This window comes from Halictus rubicundus, unplaced genomic scaffold (genome assembly GCF_050948215.1).
Source record: "Halictus rubicundus isolate RS-2024b unplaced genomic scaffold, iyHalRubi1_principal scaffold0052, whole genome shotgun sequence".
NCBI classification, from domain to species: Eukaryota; Metazoa; Arthropoda; class Insecta; order Hymenoptera; family Halictidae; genus Halictus; species Halictus rubicundus.
In genome coordinates, this window is record NW_027488593.1 from 320,091 (window position 1) to 339,454 (window position 19,364).

General features: G+C 48.2%; 2 protein-coding genes across 2 annotated transcripts; both read right to left on the reverse strand.

Moving 5' to 3' along the window:
• Positions 1–1,234: 1,234 nt before the first annotated feature.
• LOC143363503 (uncharacterized) lies at positions 1,235–4,341 on the reverse strand. The gene is made up of 2 exons (XM_076804074.1): positions 1,744–4,341; positions 1,235–1,369 (listed from the first exon to the last, which is right to left on the reverse strand). Exons 1-2 carry the CDS (start codon positions 4,339–4,341, stop codon positions 1,235–1,237), a joined length of 2,733 nt encoding a protein of 910 aa, XP_076660189.1.
• LOC143363504 (uncharacterized) lies at positions 4,342–13,905 on the reverse strand. Its single transcript, XM_076804075.1, has 3 exons — positions 8,796–13,905; positions 5,421–6,194; positions 4,342–5,045 (listed from the first exon to the last, which is right to left on the reverse strand). Exons 1-3 carry the CDS (start codon positions 13,903–13,905, stop codon positions 4,342–4,344), a joined length of 6,588 nt encoding a protein of 2,195 aa, XP_076660190.1.
• Between the last annotated feature and the right edge of the window lie 5,459 nt (positions 13,906–19,364).

Consider the following 19,364-nt stretch of genomic DNA (forward strand, 5'->3'; position numbering starts at 1 on the left):
TAAGCAACGCTAGTTTTAAGAGTATTTTGTAGTCAAATGGCATGATGATTTATTTAATATAGAGACAAATACCAGTAAAAAAAAAGTATCGATATCGCTTGAATAGTATCATAAGATCATAACCCATCACTATGCTATGCAGATGACACGCTGGTGGTCACCGAGGGGGAGGCATGGGGTAGGACCTTGGGTCTGGCGCAGGCAGTGGTGGGATGCGTCGTCGGTGACATCCGGAGGCTGGGCATGAATATATCCGCCGGCAAAACGGGGGCGATGTGGCTTACGCATTGCCTCGAGACCGACGGACGTCCCGCATTTGAATACGGGTAGGTGATCCACTGTCGCTGACGCTTCGAGAGACATTTTGACTGTACGGCCCCCCGAGCCGAGAAGGTGGCGGTCACCCTTGAGGAACTACTGCCTAATATCAGGGGGCCCGATGTACGGATATGTCGCTTTTACGCGGGGGTGGTGCACTCCAAGATCCTATATGGGGCCCCGTGTGGTCCGAACAATTAATGGCACTTTTTTTTTAACAAAGCGTTTATTGTGCCAAAAATAACAAACAAAGAGAAACATATATACATATTTACAATGCGGAACAATAAACTTAAACGCTAAAAAAAAAGTATAACATTAAGGATAACTTTATATACTAAACTAAAGGACCGGCAGTCCGGTCACGCGCTGTTTATGGGGTTTGACATTTCTTTTGTTGCACTTATTGCACGTGTGATGCTTATTCCTTAGGTCCAAATTTTCTTACAGACTAGCGGCGTTGATTATGTACAGCAGGGCACAAGAACTGTACATAGGTCTTTGGTTTGTGGTTTGTGTGTATACGGGTTATTAAGGTACTGGATTGCACTTTTCTGTGTAGTTACTGAATTAATTAATACACTAGTTGTTGAACCTGAGCCAGGTCTGATCTTAAACTTAACTTAACTTAACTTATTCTTAGGGTTAATGCTATTAGGTACACGGTTGCTTATTCTACGGGGCTTTGGCTTAACTATTGCACTTAATTAATTATGTTGGGTCGTCCAGCCACCAGTATTTGTCTGTGTTTTTTCTGTGATCGTCTTCTGTATCGTATTGTGTAAGTTTGTGTCTGAATCGCATGTCTGGGTCGTCGACACTGCAGTTATTGTTGTATGTTATTGTTTTGTTCTAGTTTTTTCGGTTGTGGTGATATAATATTGGGTGGCCGAGTGTGTTTTGTATTAGTCCTGCTTTATCTAAGTGTATGAATGCTTCTGGCGGTATGTATCCTGTGTGTCTCGTGATTTCGTGGTATAGGGGGTTGGGATATGTTGAACTGAATATTAGACTGTTGTTTTGTATTCTGCGTGTATTCGCCCAATGGTTCCTGGCTAGTTTTATCATGTGTATGTCAATTCTTGGTATTTGAGCTCTGTGCAAAAGGTTGTGGTTGCTAATATATTTTGTATAATTAGATTCGGGTGTTCTGTAGGCATTAAGGCAGGCTCTCAAACATTTTCTCTCTAGGAGACGGATTTTCTCCATGGTACTGGCGCTTATATTAAACCAAATGGGGAAACCGTAAAAAATTATTGGTTTAATTAGCATTTTATAACAGAGAATTTTGACTGATGAATCGAGGTCTTTTGAGTGAAAAATCCTTTTGTTCGCCGCGAAGGCTTTTTGCGCTTTGCTAATTTGTATATTTACATGCTCGTTATAATTTAGCTTAAAATCTAGGTGTACGCCTAAATAACGCACAACCTTTTTGTGGGGGATTATGATATTGGCGTCCCTGTTGTCTCGTATGTGGAAGTGTCTGGCGTTTTTTCGTACGTCTCTGTTTGCGTCTGAGATTTGTGAAATATATGGTCTGAAAAGGATTGTCTCGCATTTGTGTGTGTTTATTTTTAGTTTCCAAGAGTCGAAGTAGTCCTGTATTTTGTCAAATAGGTTTTGTAGTTTAGTTTGTAGTTTGGAGGGTTTGTTGTCGCTAATATATATCAGTAGGTCGTCTGCGTATGCTATTGCTCCCCTTTGGTTGTCGTTATTTAGGTCGTACATATTTAGTAGGTCGCTCATGTATAGGCTAAACAGGATGGGGGAGTTGACCGCCCCTTGTTGAAGTCCGTTGCTGACCTCGAATTTCCTTGGGGAAGTGTTTGGGCCCTCTACTACCTGAAATTTCTTTCCGTGCACCATGTTCCATAAAATTTTTATTAGGTGTTTCGGGAAATGTTTCTTTAGAAGCTTGTAAAAGAGACCATCCAGCCATACCGTGTCAAACGCTTTCTCGAGGTCAATGAACACTGCTCCTACGCAATCGCCCGCGTTTCTCGCCCAGCAGATGTCAGATGTGAATTTTGTTACAGCATGCACCGTTGAGTGATTTCTTCTAAAACCGAATTGAGTTTCTGGGATCAGCTTTCTTTCTGCACAGACTGATTCTATTGCGTTGTTGATTGTGATTTCGAATATCTTGCTTATGTTCGGCAGGAGACTTATTGGGCGGTAGCTGGCGGGGATGCTTTCGTTTTTGTCTTTTTTTTTTAGGCAGATTGTTTTTGCAGTTTTCCAGGCTGCCGGGAAATGTGCTGTATTGAGGCAGTTGTTGAAGATTATGGTATAGTTGTATATGAACCGTGGGGGTAGATGTTTCAGAATAATGTTTGGAATGTTGTCGAAGCTTGAGGATTTTTTATTGTTAAGTTTTCTTAATATTATGTTGAGTTCGTATGTGAAGGTGAAGAAGTCTGTCGGAGTTTCGTCTGTGTTTGGGTTGTCTGCTTTGTTTGTGTCAGAGAAGTTGCACACCGTTATGTTGTTTCGTCTGTCCTCGTCCATTTCTGCTCTTAAGGTGTTTATTTTTTGCGTAATTATGTCTGATAGTTGTGGTTTACCCATGCTGTTGTTCTGTGTGTGTGTATTCTCGAAATGTGCCCCTAGTACGTTCAGTTTGTCTTTTATGTCCGTGATTAGTAAGTTGCCATCGTCGTCAGTTTGTGTGTTTACGCTGTCTATATTTGCTTTTGCTAATAAGTCTGAGTTGCTGTTGTGTATTTTTAGGGTGTTTATGGTGCTTTGTCTTTTTGCGCGGAATATCGTGTTTATTGATGGGAATAAATCATTTGTGTTGTGTTTCGAGATGTTTTCTATTTTTTTTCTCCAGTAATCACTTACAGATCTCTGGAATGCTTTTTTTATTTCTTTTCTGATTATTTTTAGAGTGTATTTGGTTAGTGCTATTCGTGTGTCGTTCACTGCTGTGTAATTGGTGATTGCTGTCATTCTGTTCAGTCTCGTGATTAGCGTACATTTTAGTTTTTTTAGGTTTTTTATGGTCGGTGTGATATATCTGTCTGTCGAGTTGTAGTCGTTTGAGATGCGCGGTATTGTGTTGTCTATGGCGGAGTTGATGCTTGTGTTTAGTTTGTCTATGTAGTTGTCAATTTCTTCTCTTGTTAGGTTTCTTGTGTTTGGTATTATTGTGTTGTCGATAGTTAATAGGTCTGTTTGGAAGTCGAGCCAGTTGACTTTGTTGAAGTTGTATTTCTTGGTATGGGTTGGTTCGTCTATTATTAATGGTTCGTCAGCGTCTAGAGTGATTGTCATTTCTGTAGCTCTGTGGTCACTGTCATAGTCACGTGTGTGAAGTCTTCCGGGTGCGGGGAGTCTGTGGAATTTGATTCTATTGTCTGTCAAGCAAATGTCTATGAATGATCCACTGGTTGGGAAGGATGGTAAAAGTGTGTTCAGAAGAGTTACTCTGTACTGAATTATGTTATGGTGCAGCCATTTGTTTAGGGTGGTGCCTCTGTTGTTGTTTGTGGTGTTGTGCCAGTCGGTGTGTTTTGCATTTAAGTCTCCTGCCAGTAGGTAACAGTTGTTTAATTTGTGTAGCTCTAATTTATCGAATATAGTATTAAGGTCTGATGTAAATTCTTTTTTATTGCTGCTGGGGGCGTATGCTGCTATTAGGAACAGGTTTTTCTGCTGGACTTTGATTTTTATTATTGTTGACTCGAGCGTTGTGTTGAGGTTAGTATCTGACTGGATGGTTTTGAATTTAATTTTGCGCTTGATCAGGATTGCGGTTCCCCCACCCTGTTTCGAGTTTGGCCTATCGTTTCTTATCATTACGTAGTCCTTAAAGCTAACGCGATGTCTGTCGTTCAATTTGGTTTCGCACAGAAGGACCGCATCCGGTTCGTGTGCGTTAAGATAGTCAGTGAGGGCTGCCCTTTTTTCATTGGAGATGAGTGAGTTTACGTTTATTTCTGTTATTTTTAGTGCTTGGAATGTGGTGGTGTTTGGGGTGGTTGTTGCGTCTGTAGAGTTAGATACCGTATTGTTAGCCATTTAGGACTCTAGGTCTAGAGCTTGCGCTATTATGTTGATTTTGTTGCTGTTATCCTGTATTAGTGATCGTAAACGTGCTGTTTGTGTGTTGACTGCTGCATCGATTATTGTTTTTATTGGTTCTAGTAATCTGTTTTGGGTTTGTTGGGTGAGAGCGGTGTCTGTGCTGTGTGTTTGCGCTTTGTGTGCTTGTGTGTGTGGTTTTTTCGGGGTGGTCTTCGCTGCTATAGCGCTGAATGAGATACCAGCTTCTACGAAATTTGATTTTATGATTTGCTTTTTTTCATTTGCTATTTTTGACGCCTCTTTTTTTGCCGCGATAGATTCTCTTATCCCTTTTAGCTTGGGGCAGCCTCTGTATGAGGCGGGGTGTCCGTGATTTTTGCAGTTAACGCAGTAAGGGGGTGTCTCTGCTTTTTCGGTGGGGGAAGCGGATGATCTCTGGCACTCGCCCGGGATGTGCGTTTTGTCGCATTTTACGCACCTGTAGTTGAGGTTGCAGTTTGATGCTGCATGCCCTATATGCTGGCATCTTTTGCATTGGATGCGGTCCTTCTTTACTAATTTCTCCCATTTTACACACGTGTGTAAAATGGTTTTAAGCTGGCTCAGGTTCGATAATATGCTATTCGCTGCTAGTTGTACTATGAAAATAGGAAGGGATCTGCCTTCGTCTGATGCTCTTTTGGTCGTGAATCTTTTTACTGAGAGGAATGTGACCTCCGGTATATTTCTATTAACTAAATCATCTAATATTTCGGCGGGCTCGAAATTGCCTTCAATGTTTTTTAATAGGATTGTGATGTTTTTGTTTGATTTGGGAGTGTAAGTGAAAAGCTGTATTTGTAGCTGTTTTAATGAATCGCATGCGATTTTGTGGTTGTCTAGAGTGTGAGTTTGTAGTGTATGTTTGTTGTTATTTATTCTTTTTACTGTGAAGTTTGTTATTTTTTGTGTTAGGGATGCTATTATGGGTTTTACTGTGTCTGTGAAAATTGTGATTGGGGGAGGTTTATGGCTACGCTCGCTGTCGTTTTTTGATGTGTTTACGGGTGTTGGCGGCGATTGTGTTTCGGTACCTGTGTTTGGTGCCGGTTGGGGTGGCCTGGGGTCGTGTTTGCCTGCTGTGTGCTGTTTCAGCCCTTGGTTCAGTTGTTGGGATGTTTGTTGATGCGCCTGTTTTTTATCGTTGGTGGTCCCTGCCGTCGTTGCCGTTTCCGCTGACCTTGGGACATCTGGAGGTTGCTTTCGCTCCTGGTTTTGTTCCTTCGTCGTGTGTTGTGTTTCCTTTTCTGATTTCTTTATGGTTTTATGCGCATCCGTGCTTGGGCAGGGTCTTTTATGTCCTGCGACGGTGCCGTCCTTTTGTCTCTTGGAGACGCTTGGCTCAGGTAAAGCCGGGTATGGGTTGGGTTCAATGTCGGTTTCTAATGCTGCAAATTTGTTCGCATCTGCGAATCTGCTGTGTGTTGCGGCATTGTTCTTGTTGCGCTCTTCCTCTAGCTGTTTCGTGAGGTTTGCGATTGTCGCATTTAGGTTTTCTATTAATTTTAGTAAGTGGTCCATTTGGCTGCTTTGGTGGTTTGATGCTGGTACTTCTGTTTTTTGTGTTTGCGTGGTGGTGAGCGACTTTTTTATTTTGCCCATTTCTGAGCTGACGAGTGTTGTCTTTAGCTGTGTTGTTTTTCTTTTTGGTATATTTGGAGCTGGGTTGAGGCGTCTCTGCGATCTGATGTTTTTATTGAGCTGTTTTAATAGTAATGTTGTTTGCGGGTCTTCTATTATGCTGTCTGGGAAGCAGCATTTTGATTTGCGTGTGTCTGCTCTGTCCTGGTGGGCTATCTTGATTGTGTCTAGTACAATTAATGGCACTAGGTTATACAGGGTGTCCCGGATTTTAATTGACAAACTTGGAGAGCATATCTTACAAGTGGAAATAAGAAAAAAATGTTATTTGAAGTTTGCTCAGGAACGCTTTATTACAAAGTTATAAACAAATAAAGTTAGAATTGATGACGGTGGATTTTACTTTACTGAACATTGAAAGGTCGAACGTGTTTCAACACAAATTTTTATGCATTTATTGTGTTTTATATATGACAATACGATATACCTTCAAACTAGTGTGTTATCAAATCATTTCAACGAAAAAATGATTTCATTAGTTTTTGTCACAAAAATCTATTTTTTGCAAAATCCTGAGGTTGTAGACAAATTTTAAGACCAGATTTGAAATCAGCGTGAAAAAATCTATGGGAAATGATGTATAGCATGTTAAAAAAAAATTTTTTCCACGCGTGGTATTGGAAAAACCACAATTTTCTTGAAATTGTGCAAGTTGTAACGGTAGAGCCCCGCTGGCGTGAAGCGCGAGCTTTGCTCGCGGATGCCCTCTCCTGGATTTGCTCAGCGCGCCAGGGTCTTTGGAGAGGGCAACGGGTTTCGGAATGAATCGACTACGGTTTATGAGAAAATAATACTGTCTTTATTTATTCCGGCGGTCCGGGTTGCCGGTGGTCCTGGCGCTGGTCGGTGCGGTCTCCCGGTCGGGAGCTCTTCCGCTCTGCGGACAGACGAGGGTGGACGACCCGATAATACAAAACTTATGTTCTAACTTAAATAACTAGCACGCACTTAATACTACCTAGTCTACGCGACGCGAACGGCGCGAATACGGAGCGAGTACGATGCACGGTAACGGCGGGAACGCGGAGCGTCGTTCGGCGGAGACGGGATCGGATTCTCGGGCTGCAGGTGGACTGCAGGAACCACCGCGGCTCAGCTACCTTATTAGTGAACTGTGTTTCCTATGTACTGCTGAGCTCGCGGGATCGGGATTCGTCGCCAACCGGACCGGCGGGACGCCGGGCTTGCCGTCCTCGCCCAGACCGAGGTGTGGGTCCGTATGTATAGGACGTATACCCTTTTTTTGGTATCAAAATTTCCACTTATATTTCGGTATTCAGATTTCAGAGTTTTCTGGTACTCTTGTATTTACACTTCGAAAATAAATAAAAAAATTTTTATTCTAATTCGCTTAACTCTTATCCTACTTACTCGCTCGCGTTTTAGACTTAACCTATATTCCCTTATATTTACGTTTTTTCCGCCTCAGTTTACTCTTATCTGAAGGAACTCGACCTAATCCGCTTGAAACTATCTCTATTTTGCTCGCACGCCTAATTTGTCCTTGAACAGCCCTTTTTTGGGGTTCGGAGCAGGAGGGAAGTGGGGGTTTTTTAATAGTAAAGCCCCACTTTTCTCTGCTGAATTGGTTACTCCTAGGGCTACCTAAAAAACGGCCTATCTTGAGTTTTTCTCTCAGTCGCTCGGTTCACCTAGTATATGTCGATATCTCGTGAACGGGGGGGGGGGGGGTAGAGGAGTGATTTTTTACGACGGGGAACCTCCTGGTTCCCCACCCCGAGCTGCCTGCCCAAAATACCCCACCTAACTCACCCACGCCCTCAGAATTCTTTTTCTCAAAAGCTACTTTTTTGACACCCGTTATATGGCTATCCTAAAAGTGCTCCGAATTACACGTGTGACGGCTCGTTGGAAAGCCCTTGCCGAACTCTATGAATTTCACTAGTCACTTTCTCGGATTCTATCAATCACAGCCTTCCTATCGTCAATATCTCGCAAGAGGGTGGGTATTTTCAAAATTTTCCACAGGGGGGAGAAGCATTCTCCCAATTCCCCCCTATTTGTTCCTCACCCTCGGAAATAGCCTAATCTAAATTTTTATCTCGATCGGAGAACTTTTCGCTTTTCTATGTCCTACCTTATTAAGTAATTATTCTACTTGTTAACGACAAATCGAGTTTGCCTCGTAGCTGAGGCAAATACTGTCTGAGTCGTAATATGAATAACTGGGAAAACGGAAAGGACGAAATCGACGGACAAACGGTGGATCGCAAGAAAGAAAACTCGATGCTCAACGTGTGTGGTCGTGATCGAACCGAGATCGATCAACCGTCGCGCGGCGCACGCGCCACACCCGCCCGCTCCCCTTGCACGCCGCGAGCTGCTCGATCCACCCTTGGCGCACGCGGGGGTTGAGGAGAGGTGCGACGAGGCAGGCCGCGCGCACGCGTTGTCGATCAGCCTTTGTCGTGCGTTTATTACCATTATGTACATAGGTCGATTTAACAATAAAATATAATGCCTTGCATGAAGTGGGTTTTTTATGCTATTCCCGAACATACCGCCCGCCTTGACGTCACCACGGGTGCGTCGAAATGGGACTCGCCTGATACACGCGGTCGTGTCCGCGTGGCGTATGGTGGGACGCTGGGAGGGGGAACGGTTGTCCATTCTGGAATGCGGCGTAGTACTGCGTAGAACACAGCCGTTGTCCGTCCGCCACGTGCTGTCTCCGCAGATACGTCGGACATTATCGGCTCGTGGTTAGTGTTCGCCAGTCGTCCCGTCTCGCGGCCCCGCTTCCTCACGGATAGGAAGCTCGACGAGCTTCGCGATCGTTCTGGAGAACGTGCGGGATCCGGAACGTAACGTGACGACCCGTACGAGTCCATCCTTGCCGGGCTGCGTGGATTCGACACGTGCGAGCGGCCAGCGGGTCGGCGGCGTGGAATCCTCTTTGACGAGTACCAGTGTACCCGGACGAAGATCCTCCCGCCGGTCTTGCCATTTGGTGCGCTGCTGCATTTGGTGCAAGTGCTCCTGCATCCACCTGTGCCAAAAATTATGGTGCATAGCGTGAATAAGTCGCCACCGTGATCCGAGTGACAGTGTGGAATATTCGGTGGGTGGTTCGGGAGGTGTACGAAGAGGCTCGCCCACCAGAAAATGTCCCGGCGTGAGCGGAGTCAGATCGGTCGGAACGTCGGAGAGGGGGCTTAGGGGGCGGGAGTTCAGGCAGGCTTCTACGCGGCACAGCAGTGTCGTCATCTCCTCGTAGGTAAGCGTAGTGTCGCCTATCACCCGTCGGAGATGAGCTTTCATTGACTTCACCGCTGCTTCCCAGAGGCCCCCCATGTGCGGTGAATAAGGTGGGATAAATTCCCACTGGGTTCCGTCCGTAGCGAGTGCCTCGGCGACGTGAGCGTAGAAGGCCGACGCTGCCCTGAACATGCGCTGCAGCTCCGCATCGGCTCCTCGGAAGGTGGTGCCATTATCACTATACAGGTGACTGCAACGTCCCCGTCGTGCCGTGAACCGTTGGAACGCTGCGATGAAGGCCGCCGCTGACAGGTCTGTAACTGCATCTAAATGCACGGCTTTGGTTACCATGCACACGAACACCGCCACGTACCCTTTCTGACTTTTATGTCCTCTCCCTTTACTGGTGCGCAGGTGCAGGGGTCCCGCGTAGTCCACACCGGTCCGCAGGAACGGTTTGGCTGGAAGCACCCTCGATGCCGGTAGACTGCCCATCCGCTGTTGTCCGGTCGAGGCTCGGAACCGTGTGCACATGACACAGTTGCGCAGGACCTGCTTCACCCGGGATCGTCCGCGTGGGATCCAGAAGGCCCTTAGGATCCAGGTCAGCGTGGCGTTGAGTCCTCCGTGGAGAGTCTGCCTATGTGCATCGCGTATCACCAGCAGCGCCAAGTGAGAGGTACGGTTGATTATTGCTGGGTGTCGTTGGGACTCCGACAGCGTGGTGTTCTGAAGACGACCTCCGACCCTTAGGATTCCGTCCTCACCTAAAAAGGGTGTCAGAGATTTGAGTGGAGATCCGGATGGCACTGCGTTACCTCGACTGAGTGCGTGCAGTTCCTGTGGGAAGTCACTACGCTGGCACGTGCGTATGACCGTGTGGAGAGCCTCCTGCAGCTCGGAAGACGTCAGCGGTCCTCGTCTGCCACGGACTTTCCGGCAGTTATCTGTAAACCGACGAAGGTAAGCAGTGACCCGCATCAGTCTCGTCAGGGAGGAGAACCTGGTAACGAACTGCTCCTTTTCAGGCTCCTCTTGCACCAGTGCGACAGACACGGTCCTCTGCTCCGGAAGGTCTCGAGGCAGATCGGCAGTCGAGGTGGCCGGCCAGCCTGCGTGTGGATCCGTCAGCCAGGCCGGGCCCTTCCACCAGAGTTTCGAGTCTCGTAACTCGTTCGCTGGGATGCCTCTGGTAGCCAGGTCGGCGGGGTTATCAGTCGTTCCCACGTGTCGCCACGTCACTCCGGGAAGGAGATTCTGGATTTCGGACACTCGGTGGGCGACGAAGGGCTTCCATTTTGACGGATGGGAGCGAAGCCACGCCAGCGCTACCGTCGAGTCGGTCCAGGCGCTGATCGGGCAGGAATCCAGGCTCAGCTCCCTCCTCATCGACGCCAGCAGCTGTGCCAGGAGGACTGCTCCGCAGAGTTCCAGCCGAGGGATGCTCAGGGTCTTGACCGGAGCTACCCTGGACTTCGCCACCAGGAGGTTCGTGTGATGCTGATCTCGGCGGACCACCAGGTATACGGCAGCTGCGTATGCGCGTTCCGAGGCGTCGCAGAAGCCATGCAGCTCGACCTCGAGGCTTCCCGATGAATGATGTATCCACCTTGGTACGTGGACTTCACTCAGTGCACTGAGGTCTCCTCGGAAGCTCCGCCAACGGCAGGTAAGGCCCTCGTCCAAGGGTTGGTCCCACGTGACCCCTGCCAACCACAGATCCTGTAATAAGATTTTGGCCCTTACTATTACAGGTGCCAGCCACCCTAGTGGGTCGAAGAGTCGTGCGATCTCGGATAGGATCGATCGCTTTGTCCACGTTGATTCCGACAGTCCGTCGTCGAATCTCGGGCCCCGCACCGCCAGAGTGTCGCGCTTGGTGTCCCAGAGCAGGCCCAAGGCTCCGTGCACTTCGCTCTCCTGGATCACCTTGGTCTGCGGCGTCGACGAGCGGAGTTCGGGAACGTTGCTTGCCCACTTGTCCAGGGGGAAGCCCCCGGACTCGAGTAGGCTCGTCAGTTGCTGGGCAGTATCCAAGGCCGCACCTAAGTCGTCGGCGCCCGACAGGATGTCGTCGACGTAAGCATGACGTCGGAGTGCCTCCGCTCCTAATGGATAGCGGGTCCCCTCGTCGACGGCTAGCTGTTGCAGGACCCGGTGCGCCAGGTAGGGAGCAGACGCTGTACCGTAGGTGACGGTGGTCATCCTGAAATCGATTAACTGATCAGTCGGGTGCTTTCTCCACAGAACTCGCAGCCAGTCTTGATCGTCCGGGTGTATTAATATCTGGCGAAACATCTTGACGATGTCCGCCGAAAACGCCACCCTGAAGAGACGCCATCGAGTCACGACGGCCCAAAGCTCTGACTGAAGCTTTGGTCCCGGCAGTAGCGCATCGTTGAGTGAGGAGTCCTTGGCTGAAGCGAAGGACGCGTTGAAGACAACCCGAATTTTCTGGAGTGTGCCACACTCCTTCCAGACCGCGTGGTGGGGTAGGTAATGGCCTGGTTCCTGATCCTTCAGGGGTCTGCTCACCGGGCTCATGTGTCCGAGTCGATGGTACTCCTCCATGAAGTCGACGTACTGACCACGCAAACTATGATCTCTCGACCAGGTTCGTTCGGCCTTGAGCAGCATGCGGATTGCCGCCGATCTCGACGAGCCCACCTGTGGATGTCTTCCCCCCTTAAACGGTAGACGAACTACATACCGCCCCGACGGGTCGCGACGTGTGGTGCTCCGGAACAGCTCCTCACAGCTTAGTTCGTCTGGTGACATGGGAGTTTCGTGTGAGAGCTCCTCCAATTCCCAAAACCGCTGGAGGTCGGGTAAGGGTTCTTGTCGCCTTACGCAATGGATCCTGGTGGACCGTGGCGGCCCCGACACCTCGATGGGTCCCAGTAGTGTCCATCCGAAAGGAGTTCGGATAGCTGCCGGGGTACCAGGAGGGCCCACCCGCTTCTCCAGCAGCAACATCCCGCAGACGTCGGCACCCAGTAGCACGTCCACCTGCGCAGGGTCCGAGAAGTGCGGATCGGCCAGCGGCAAGCCCTTCACGTGCGGCCAGTCTCCCAAGGTCACCGGTTGCGACGGGGTAGGAGAGACGAGGCTCTTGGTGACGAGTGCTTCTAAGGTAACCTGAAACTCATCATCCACCGGTGATCGGAGCGATACCTTTACCTCCGTCCGTGCAGTTCCCACGCTGGTTCCCTGATATCCGGTCAGCTCTACCCATACGGTCCGTCTCCTCAACCTTAACGACTGGGCGGCCCACTCGGAGAGGAAGGATGCCTCGGAGCCTGAGTCCAGTAAGGCTCGAACCGTCAGAGACCGACCATTGGGTGCCTCCAGAGTGACTCTAGCGGTGGCGAGGAGGGTGGCCTTGTTGCAGCCCACGGCGTAGTTGACAGCCGAAGATGACGTGGTGGATTCGGCCCTCGCGTCCTTCAGGAAGGCGTCATGGAGGGTGGTGTTGTGCTGCTTGTCGCAAACCCAGCATCGAAACGACGAGGAGCACTGCGGAAGCTGGTGGCTGCTCGCTAGGCACGAGAGGCAGAGACCCTTCTCGATCACGAACTGACGCCGTTTCGCTGCAGGTAACGCCTTATACTGCTTGCACGCATTGAGCGCATGATTCCCGGCACAGAGTGGGCACTGACGACCACCCTTCGTCGTTCCTTTAGGTTCAACCTTGACCGCCAGCGTGTTGCGGGAGACCACGGGAGTGTTTCGCACGACGGCGCCTCCACCCTTCGACGTCCCAGCTTGTTCCGGGATCCGTGCCGAGCCGAGTGCGTGGACCCTGTTCTCCAGGAACGACTCCAGCTCATCAAAGGTAGGAGTGGCGGTCGGATCCTTCAGGGAGACTTCCCAAGCCAGTCTCGTGGGTTGATCCAATTTCTCCGACGCCAGGAAAACGAACCACTCGTCCCACTCCTTGACGGGTTTCTTCAGGGCCTGGAAGGCCCGCTGCGTCTGTCTGAAGTCGTCCACTAAGCGCTTGATCTCATTCGGCTGCATCTTGGGTAGGGCCGGACGGGTTATCAGGCGCCGCATATGTGCCGCCGAGAGGATCCGCTGATTTCCGGACCGGCGCTCCAGCGCGGACCAGGCTCCTTCGTAGTTGGCGTCGGTGATGGGCGTGAGATCCAGCATGTTCGCCGCATCTCCGGTGAGGCAGGATTTTAAATACTGCATCTTTCTGACGTTCGCGATGCGGGTTGAGTGATGCACCAAGGAGCAGAATTGATCTTTGAAGCTCTCCCACTCGTACAGATCTCCGGAGAACGTCGGCAGCTTCATCGGCGGCAGGACGGGTTCCGGATCGGAAGACGGCGTGATCATCGTGGTCTCTGCCTTGTGGGGAGTCTGCATCGCTATCAGCTCCTCGACTGCGGCTCCGTTTATCACGAAGGCGTCCTCGACCGCAGCGAAGAAGTCGTCGATCAAGTACGGTAGATCGGCGGATGCCAGCCGGGTCAGCTCGACGTGGCGTTGATTGAATTGGCGCCAGTACGACACCAGCAGTTCTCGCCGTTTTCGGAGTACGGGTAGCGTCAGGTTATCTGCTCCGCTCTTTTTCAGGTTAATCAGGAACCGAGAAATTCGACCTCCGAGGTCCTTCTGTGCTGCGACGAGGTCGTCGACCGTAGAAGTCATCTTGATCGGAGATCAGCAACCCGCGATGAGCACGACGACCGTTGCGGTAGGTTGACACTTCCAAGTTCAAACGCGCGAACAACAAGCGGAGCGCGGAATGTTTGTTTGTCAAGCGGACGACCGCTGCGAGGAACGGGTCGCCGAAAAAAAAAGGCCGTTACCACGTTCAAAAGTCGAACTGGTTCAACGCCTCGATTTTCTCGTACGGATCGAGTTATTAACTCAAAAAGCACTGTGTTTATGCACGCACTACAATGATGTGAATGTTTCAGATGGGGAGAAACACCACTGAGATCCGAAATCGGAGTCGCGGGTCAGAGAAGCGCGAAAGCCGAAGTCGCGTGCTGCGTGCAGGACTGGATCGCGATCGATGCACAGAGAACTCCCGCAGAACTAAAAATCCGGCTCGAAGGACCAATGTTAACGACAAATCGAGTTTGCCTCGTAGCTGAGGCAAATACTGTCTGAGTCGTAATATGAATAACTGGGAAAACGGAAAGGACGAAATCGACGGACAAACGGTGGATCGCAAGAAAGAAAACTCGATACTCAACGTGTGTGGTCGTGATCGAACCGAGATCGATCAACCGTCGCGCGGCGCACGCGCCACACCCGCCCGCTCCCCTTGCACGCCGCGAGCTGCTCGATCCACCCTTGGCGCACGCGGGGGTTGAGGAGAGGTGCGACGAGGCAGGCCGCGCGCACGCGTTGATCAGCCTTTGTCGTGCGTTTATTACCATTATGTACATAGGTCGATTTAACAATAAAATATAATGCCTTGCATGAAGTGGGTTTTTTATGCTATTCCCGAACACTACTATTTAAAGCTTATTCTAACTTTTCTTAACTATTTTATTTGCTACTCTAATTTAATTTAATTTAATTTAATTGTCCTATTTTTCCTGTATTTAATTGCTTTATTTCTTATTTTTGCTAATTAATATGTAAACTACCCTAATTGGATATTCTAATTTTATTTATTTATTTATAACTGTTTTAACCTAGATTAATTGTCCTATACTACTGTAGCTAATTAGTTGTTTTATTTCCTATTTAATAGTATTTAACTAACCTATTTAATTAATTAATTTACTTAATTATTCTAATTTTATTTATTTATTTATGACTATATTATCCTAAATTACTTTCCTATCCTATTTTACTGATTTAAGGAGTCAAGGTGCTGTATACCCTTAACTAGAGTATTTTCCCCTTTATTTTAACCACTTCACTGTTCTATTAGTTTTTTCACTAATTAATTAATTAATTGTTCTACTAGTTTTTCACTTAGTTAATTAATTAATTGTTCTTGTATTTGTATTCTGCACTATCACCGTAGTCGTTTTAACTCTTCACTCTTACAAAAGACTGATAATAGCTACTTTTATAGAAAATCAGAAAATCACCACCGTATACCCTGAGGTTTCGAGTCGCTCTGATTTGAAATTTGTCGTTCCGCGGTACTCTGACCTTCCTTCTATTCCCCCTCCTACTTCTGCTCCCGTTACTCGTTTACCGTTGCGAGTTTTTACATGACCTCGTATGTACGAACTGGAGTAACCCCGGGGATTGTTATCCGCCACTGTTTTTGTATGCGACTTCCTCCTCTATGTGGTCGTAGGTCGCCTGCTCTTATTGTATTTCTGCTAGATAATTTCTTATGTGTTTTCACCTTCACCTTATCCCTGTCTTGAGGAATACCGTTACTTTTATACTGTGACCTACGCGTTCGTTTTTTCCTGTTTGGCCTCCACTTTTTCGTTGTTTAAATTTTTAGCCTCTGCTTCTTATATCTTTTGCCTTGAGCAAACGGTCGTGGCTGTTTCCTTGCCCGTCTTGTTTTTCTCCGCGTGACTTTAATAATTGAGTTTTTTGAAATCTGCTTTCGGATTTACATTATTTATTGCTACTATTAGCATTCTCACTTTTTGATTTTTAATTTTTTTCGGAGCCAGAAAAATATTCTAATCCCGGGCTTATTTCTGCGAAATTTTTATATAAGAATGTTTGCCAAACCGAAAAAACGCTACGTTTACATTTTGGTTCACAGATGTTGTCTAATTGTTGAATAATTAATGATAATGTGTGTTGCCACGTGCTCGTTTCCGCGCCGCCATCTTGTCGGTGTTCGCTCGCGTTATCGCCGTGCCCGGCGCACTGTGCCCCTTTTTACTCTAGGTTTTCGTCCCGTTGCGCCTGCTGGACCGCAGCCGGGTGAACATCTCGCTCTCGCTTTTCTTATTAGTAATTTATCTAACGGTATAACGGCCGTTGAGTGTAATCTACTCCTTGCTACTTGTTAGATTAAGCATTATTATACTATATTAGTCAGTAACTAACCTACTTGTGCGATTTATATATATTATTTTATCCGAACCGGTCTATCTTTTGTAGGTTGGTTCTACGTGTTAAATTATTCCTTTTACTTTCCTACACTGACTTCTATAGGGATTATTTTGAAGCCAGGATCTACACCCTCGCCTTCTCAGCCGAGCTTAAATCTGTTATCTTTGCTTTTCGATTGAATGATTGTTTGTTTGATTAGCTAATATTTATTTGATATTCACTTATTTATTTATTTTATAGGGGATGGAGGGGATTCAACAGTCAGGATTATCTCCAACTCCTACTAACTATATTTATTCGTTTTTAACATAAATTCAGGCGCGTGTGCGGATGCCGTGTTGATGGGTCGCCGGTTCGCTGGTAACTAACTACCACGATTCGCTTCTTAACACAACTAAAACAATTCACCTGGCAACGACAAAACACAACTAAAACAATTCTCTGGCAACGACAAAACACAACTTAAACAATTCACCCGGCAACGACAAAACACAACTTAAACAATTCACCTGGCAACGACAAAACACACGAGTCCTCTCGGTGTACTTTTGTCACCGAGCTGTTACAATCTTTGCCACGACGCGCGAGCACACACATACGCACATACATCTGAATGCTAACGCGCCCGCAGTCATTCCGAACAATCCTATTACCAATAATTTCCTATAGTTCGGCCATCCTGACCTGTTAGCCGTCCCGGCTAACCCGAATACAATATTTCGCTTCCTTAATTGCTACTTACTATGTACATATTTTTGATAAATACATTATAATATGAAATATAATATAAAATATACATTCTTATCGCTGTCCACATAACAAATTCTTAACGATCATATCGCTTTATAACGTCGCATATTGTCTGGGGACAAAACTCCATGGTACGGCATTTGCGTTACCTGGAATCCATCAATGTCGCTGATTACATAACGATCATGATATAAAACCTTTTTAACTACATAAGGTCCCTTGAATTTGGGTATCAATTTTTTATTAACCCCTGCTGATGTGTCAGTGTTTTTAATCATGACATAGTCCCCGACATTATAAACCAGTGCATCCTTATGCTTATCATTGTAATTCTTTTCGTTAGCCGCCTGTATTTTATTAATATTTTCCGCCGCTTTTTCCCGAATTATTGCTAAATTTCTGTCGTCGCACGAACGTGACTCTAACAATAAACGTAGGGAATCATTCCGTTTCTGTAATTGTTCGACTCCAAAAAGCAAACGACTAGGGGTTTCTTTTGTCGCTCGGCAAATTGTATTATTTAAAGTAAATTCTACCTGCTCTAAAACTCTGTCCCATTTACTCGGTTCTTCACACAGTTTGGCCATCATTGGTGTTATAACACGATTAAATCGTTCAATTTGACCGTTGGCTCTAGGGGTGCCAACTGCAATTAAAATGTGTTGGACATTTTCATTATCCAGAAATTCTTTAAAATTATTTGATGTGAAAGCAGTACCACGGTCTGTTATTATCCGTTTTGGCCTGCTATATACCCTAAAATATTCTTTTAAAAACTTTATCACTTCCTGAGAACTCGTTGATTTACAAGGGTATAGTCTGATGAATTTTGTAAAACCGTCTACCACCACCACACACCACCACCACACACACCACACCACACACCACCACACCACATCGCTAATAAATGTCTGTATCCCTTTCCTGTTTTTTCGAGCGGACCAAGGTGGTCTAAGTGCAAACTATTGTAACAGACCTGGCTGCGCCAGGCCTGTTCCTGACCGTACGCGCCCGAATCCGAGCCCCCGAACACGACCGACGGATACCGAGATCCGCCGGTACCCGCGAGCGCCCCCGCGAGCCCCGCAACACCGAACCGATCTTGGCGGGAACCGGAACCCGCCATGATGCGACACCGGCGCGCCGGATGCGGGACGACACCGGAAAAGCCGGCCGCGAACCGTACCGCACCGCACCCCCTCGCCCGGCAAGACGAGCGAGACGAACCGGAAAAAGCTCTCTTCGGTTTTCCGCCGTCATCGCGACCAGACGTACTCTCGAACCGTATTTTCCTGCCGCCGATACCGACCGCACGGATACGCTCGAACCCGCGCTGTTCAGACGCCGAGAAACCGCCCGCCGATTTTCGGAGAGTATTGTTCTACCCGCGGATCCTATAACCGCGAGTGTGACGAGCTGCCTCGCGACCCGCGAACACCGATCTACGCCGCTGCGTACCAGACCACCTGGAGAGCCGCCCCGAACGCCGAGCGATCGAGGACCGGACCCAGGGTAAGTACCTTTCTTTCCCGTTAACCCGATACCTCCGCATCCGCCCACGCACCCACGGAGAGCGAACCACCCGCGACCGGCCCCACGCCGGCCGTCCTGGGGCACGGGCTCTCCGCCCGCCGAAATTACCCTGGTCCGGATACGCCGCCGCGTACGGCCCCGACCCCGCCGTAACCCGAGTCACGAACCGCGACCGCCGACCGCCGAAACGCGAAGCCGGGACAGTGACGAACATTTTGACTACTCGTGTCGTTAATCACCCGTGCCCGACCGTCCGCGTCCCGCCGAACCCCTCGCGTTATCCTGCGCGAACCCTGGCACGGCGAGCCAAATGCGGCCGCGAGGAATCCGTTGTGACGAGATCCGCCGGGTAACGGACTCGTTACACTATGAAACGGTACTTTTCCCTTCTCGATGCTATGCAGGTATCCTTCTTGTTTTCCACTAAGCGGTGAAAATTCGATGCATCGTAAACAATTGGAAATATTGTAGGAGGCAGACGCGGAAAGGAGAGTTCGCGACCGCGGAGGAACACCTAAACAGGCATAAAAACGCCCAAACGAGGCCGTCGAACTCTCCTGCGATCGAAGGACGCGCGCGAGCATGTGTGTGCGCGTCTGCGTGAGCGTCGACGATGTTGTGACCGCGGCGTAACACAACAAACGGTAGCGACCGCGGGAACGAGCGGCGGGCGTTAGGCCGTTACCCTAACGTCCAAATCATATAAGAAAAGATCGCGAATGTTCGATGAAGGCGCGGATAAAAGGACGCGTCCGCGCCGGGACGGGGGATTCGCGAAAGAACGATTATACGGTAAAGGCGAACGTCACGATACGATACGATCCGATACG

What these genes read in the sequence shown, in the direction of transcription:
- LOC143363503 (XM_076804074.1), bottom strand. Translation starts at nt 4,341, where the DNA reads ATGGCTAACAATACGGTATCTAACTCTACAGACGCAACAACCACCCCA. An exon ending in TAATCCCCCACAAAAAGGTT is followed by an intron (nt 1,370 to 1,743) that starts GTGCGTTATTTA and finishes AAAACTAGCCAG; the next exon opens with GAACCATTGGGCGAATACAC.
- LOC143363504 (XM_076804075.1), bottom strand. Translation starts at nt 13,905, where the DNA reads ATGACTTCTACGGTCGACGACCTCGTCGCAGCACAGAAGGACCTCGGA. An exon ending in GCTCGTCGAGCTTCCTATCC is followed by an intron (nt 6,195 to 8,795) that starts GTGAGGAAGCGG and finishes TAATTGTACTAG; the next exon opens with ACACAATCAAGATAGCCCAC. An exon ending in CCAACCGGCACCAAACACAG is followed by an intron (nt 5,046 to 5,420) that starts GTACCGAAACAC and finishes CATTCCTCTCAG; the next exon opens with TAAAAAGATTCACGACCAAA.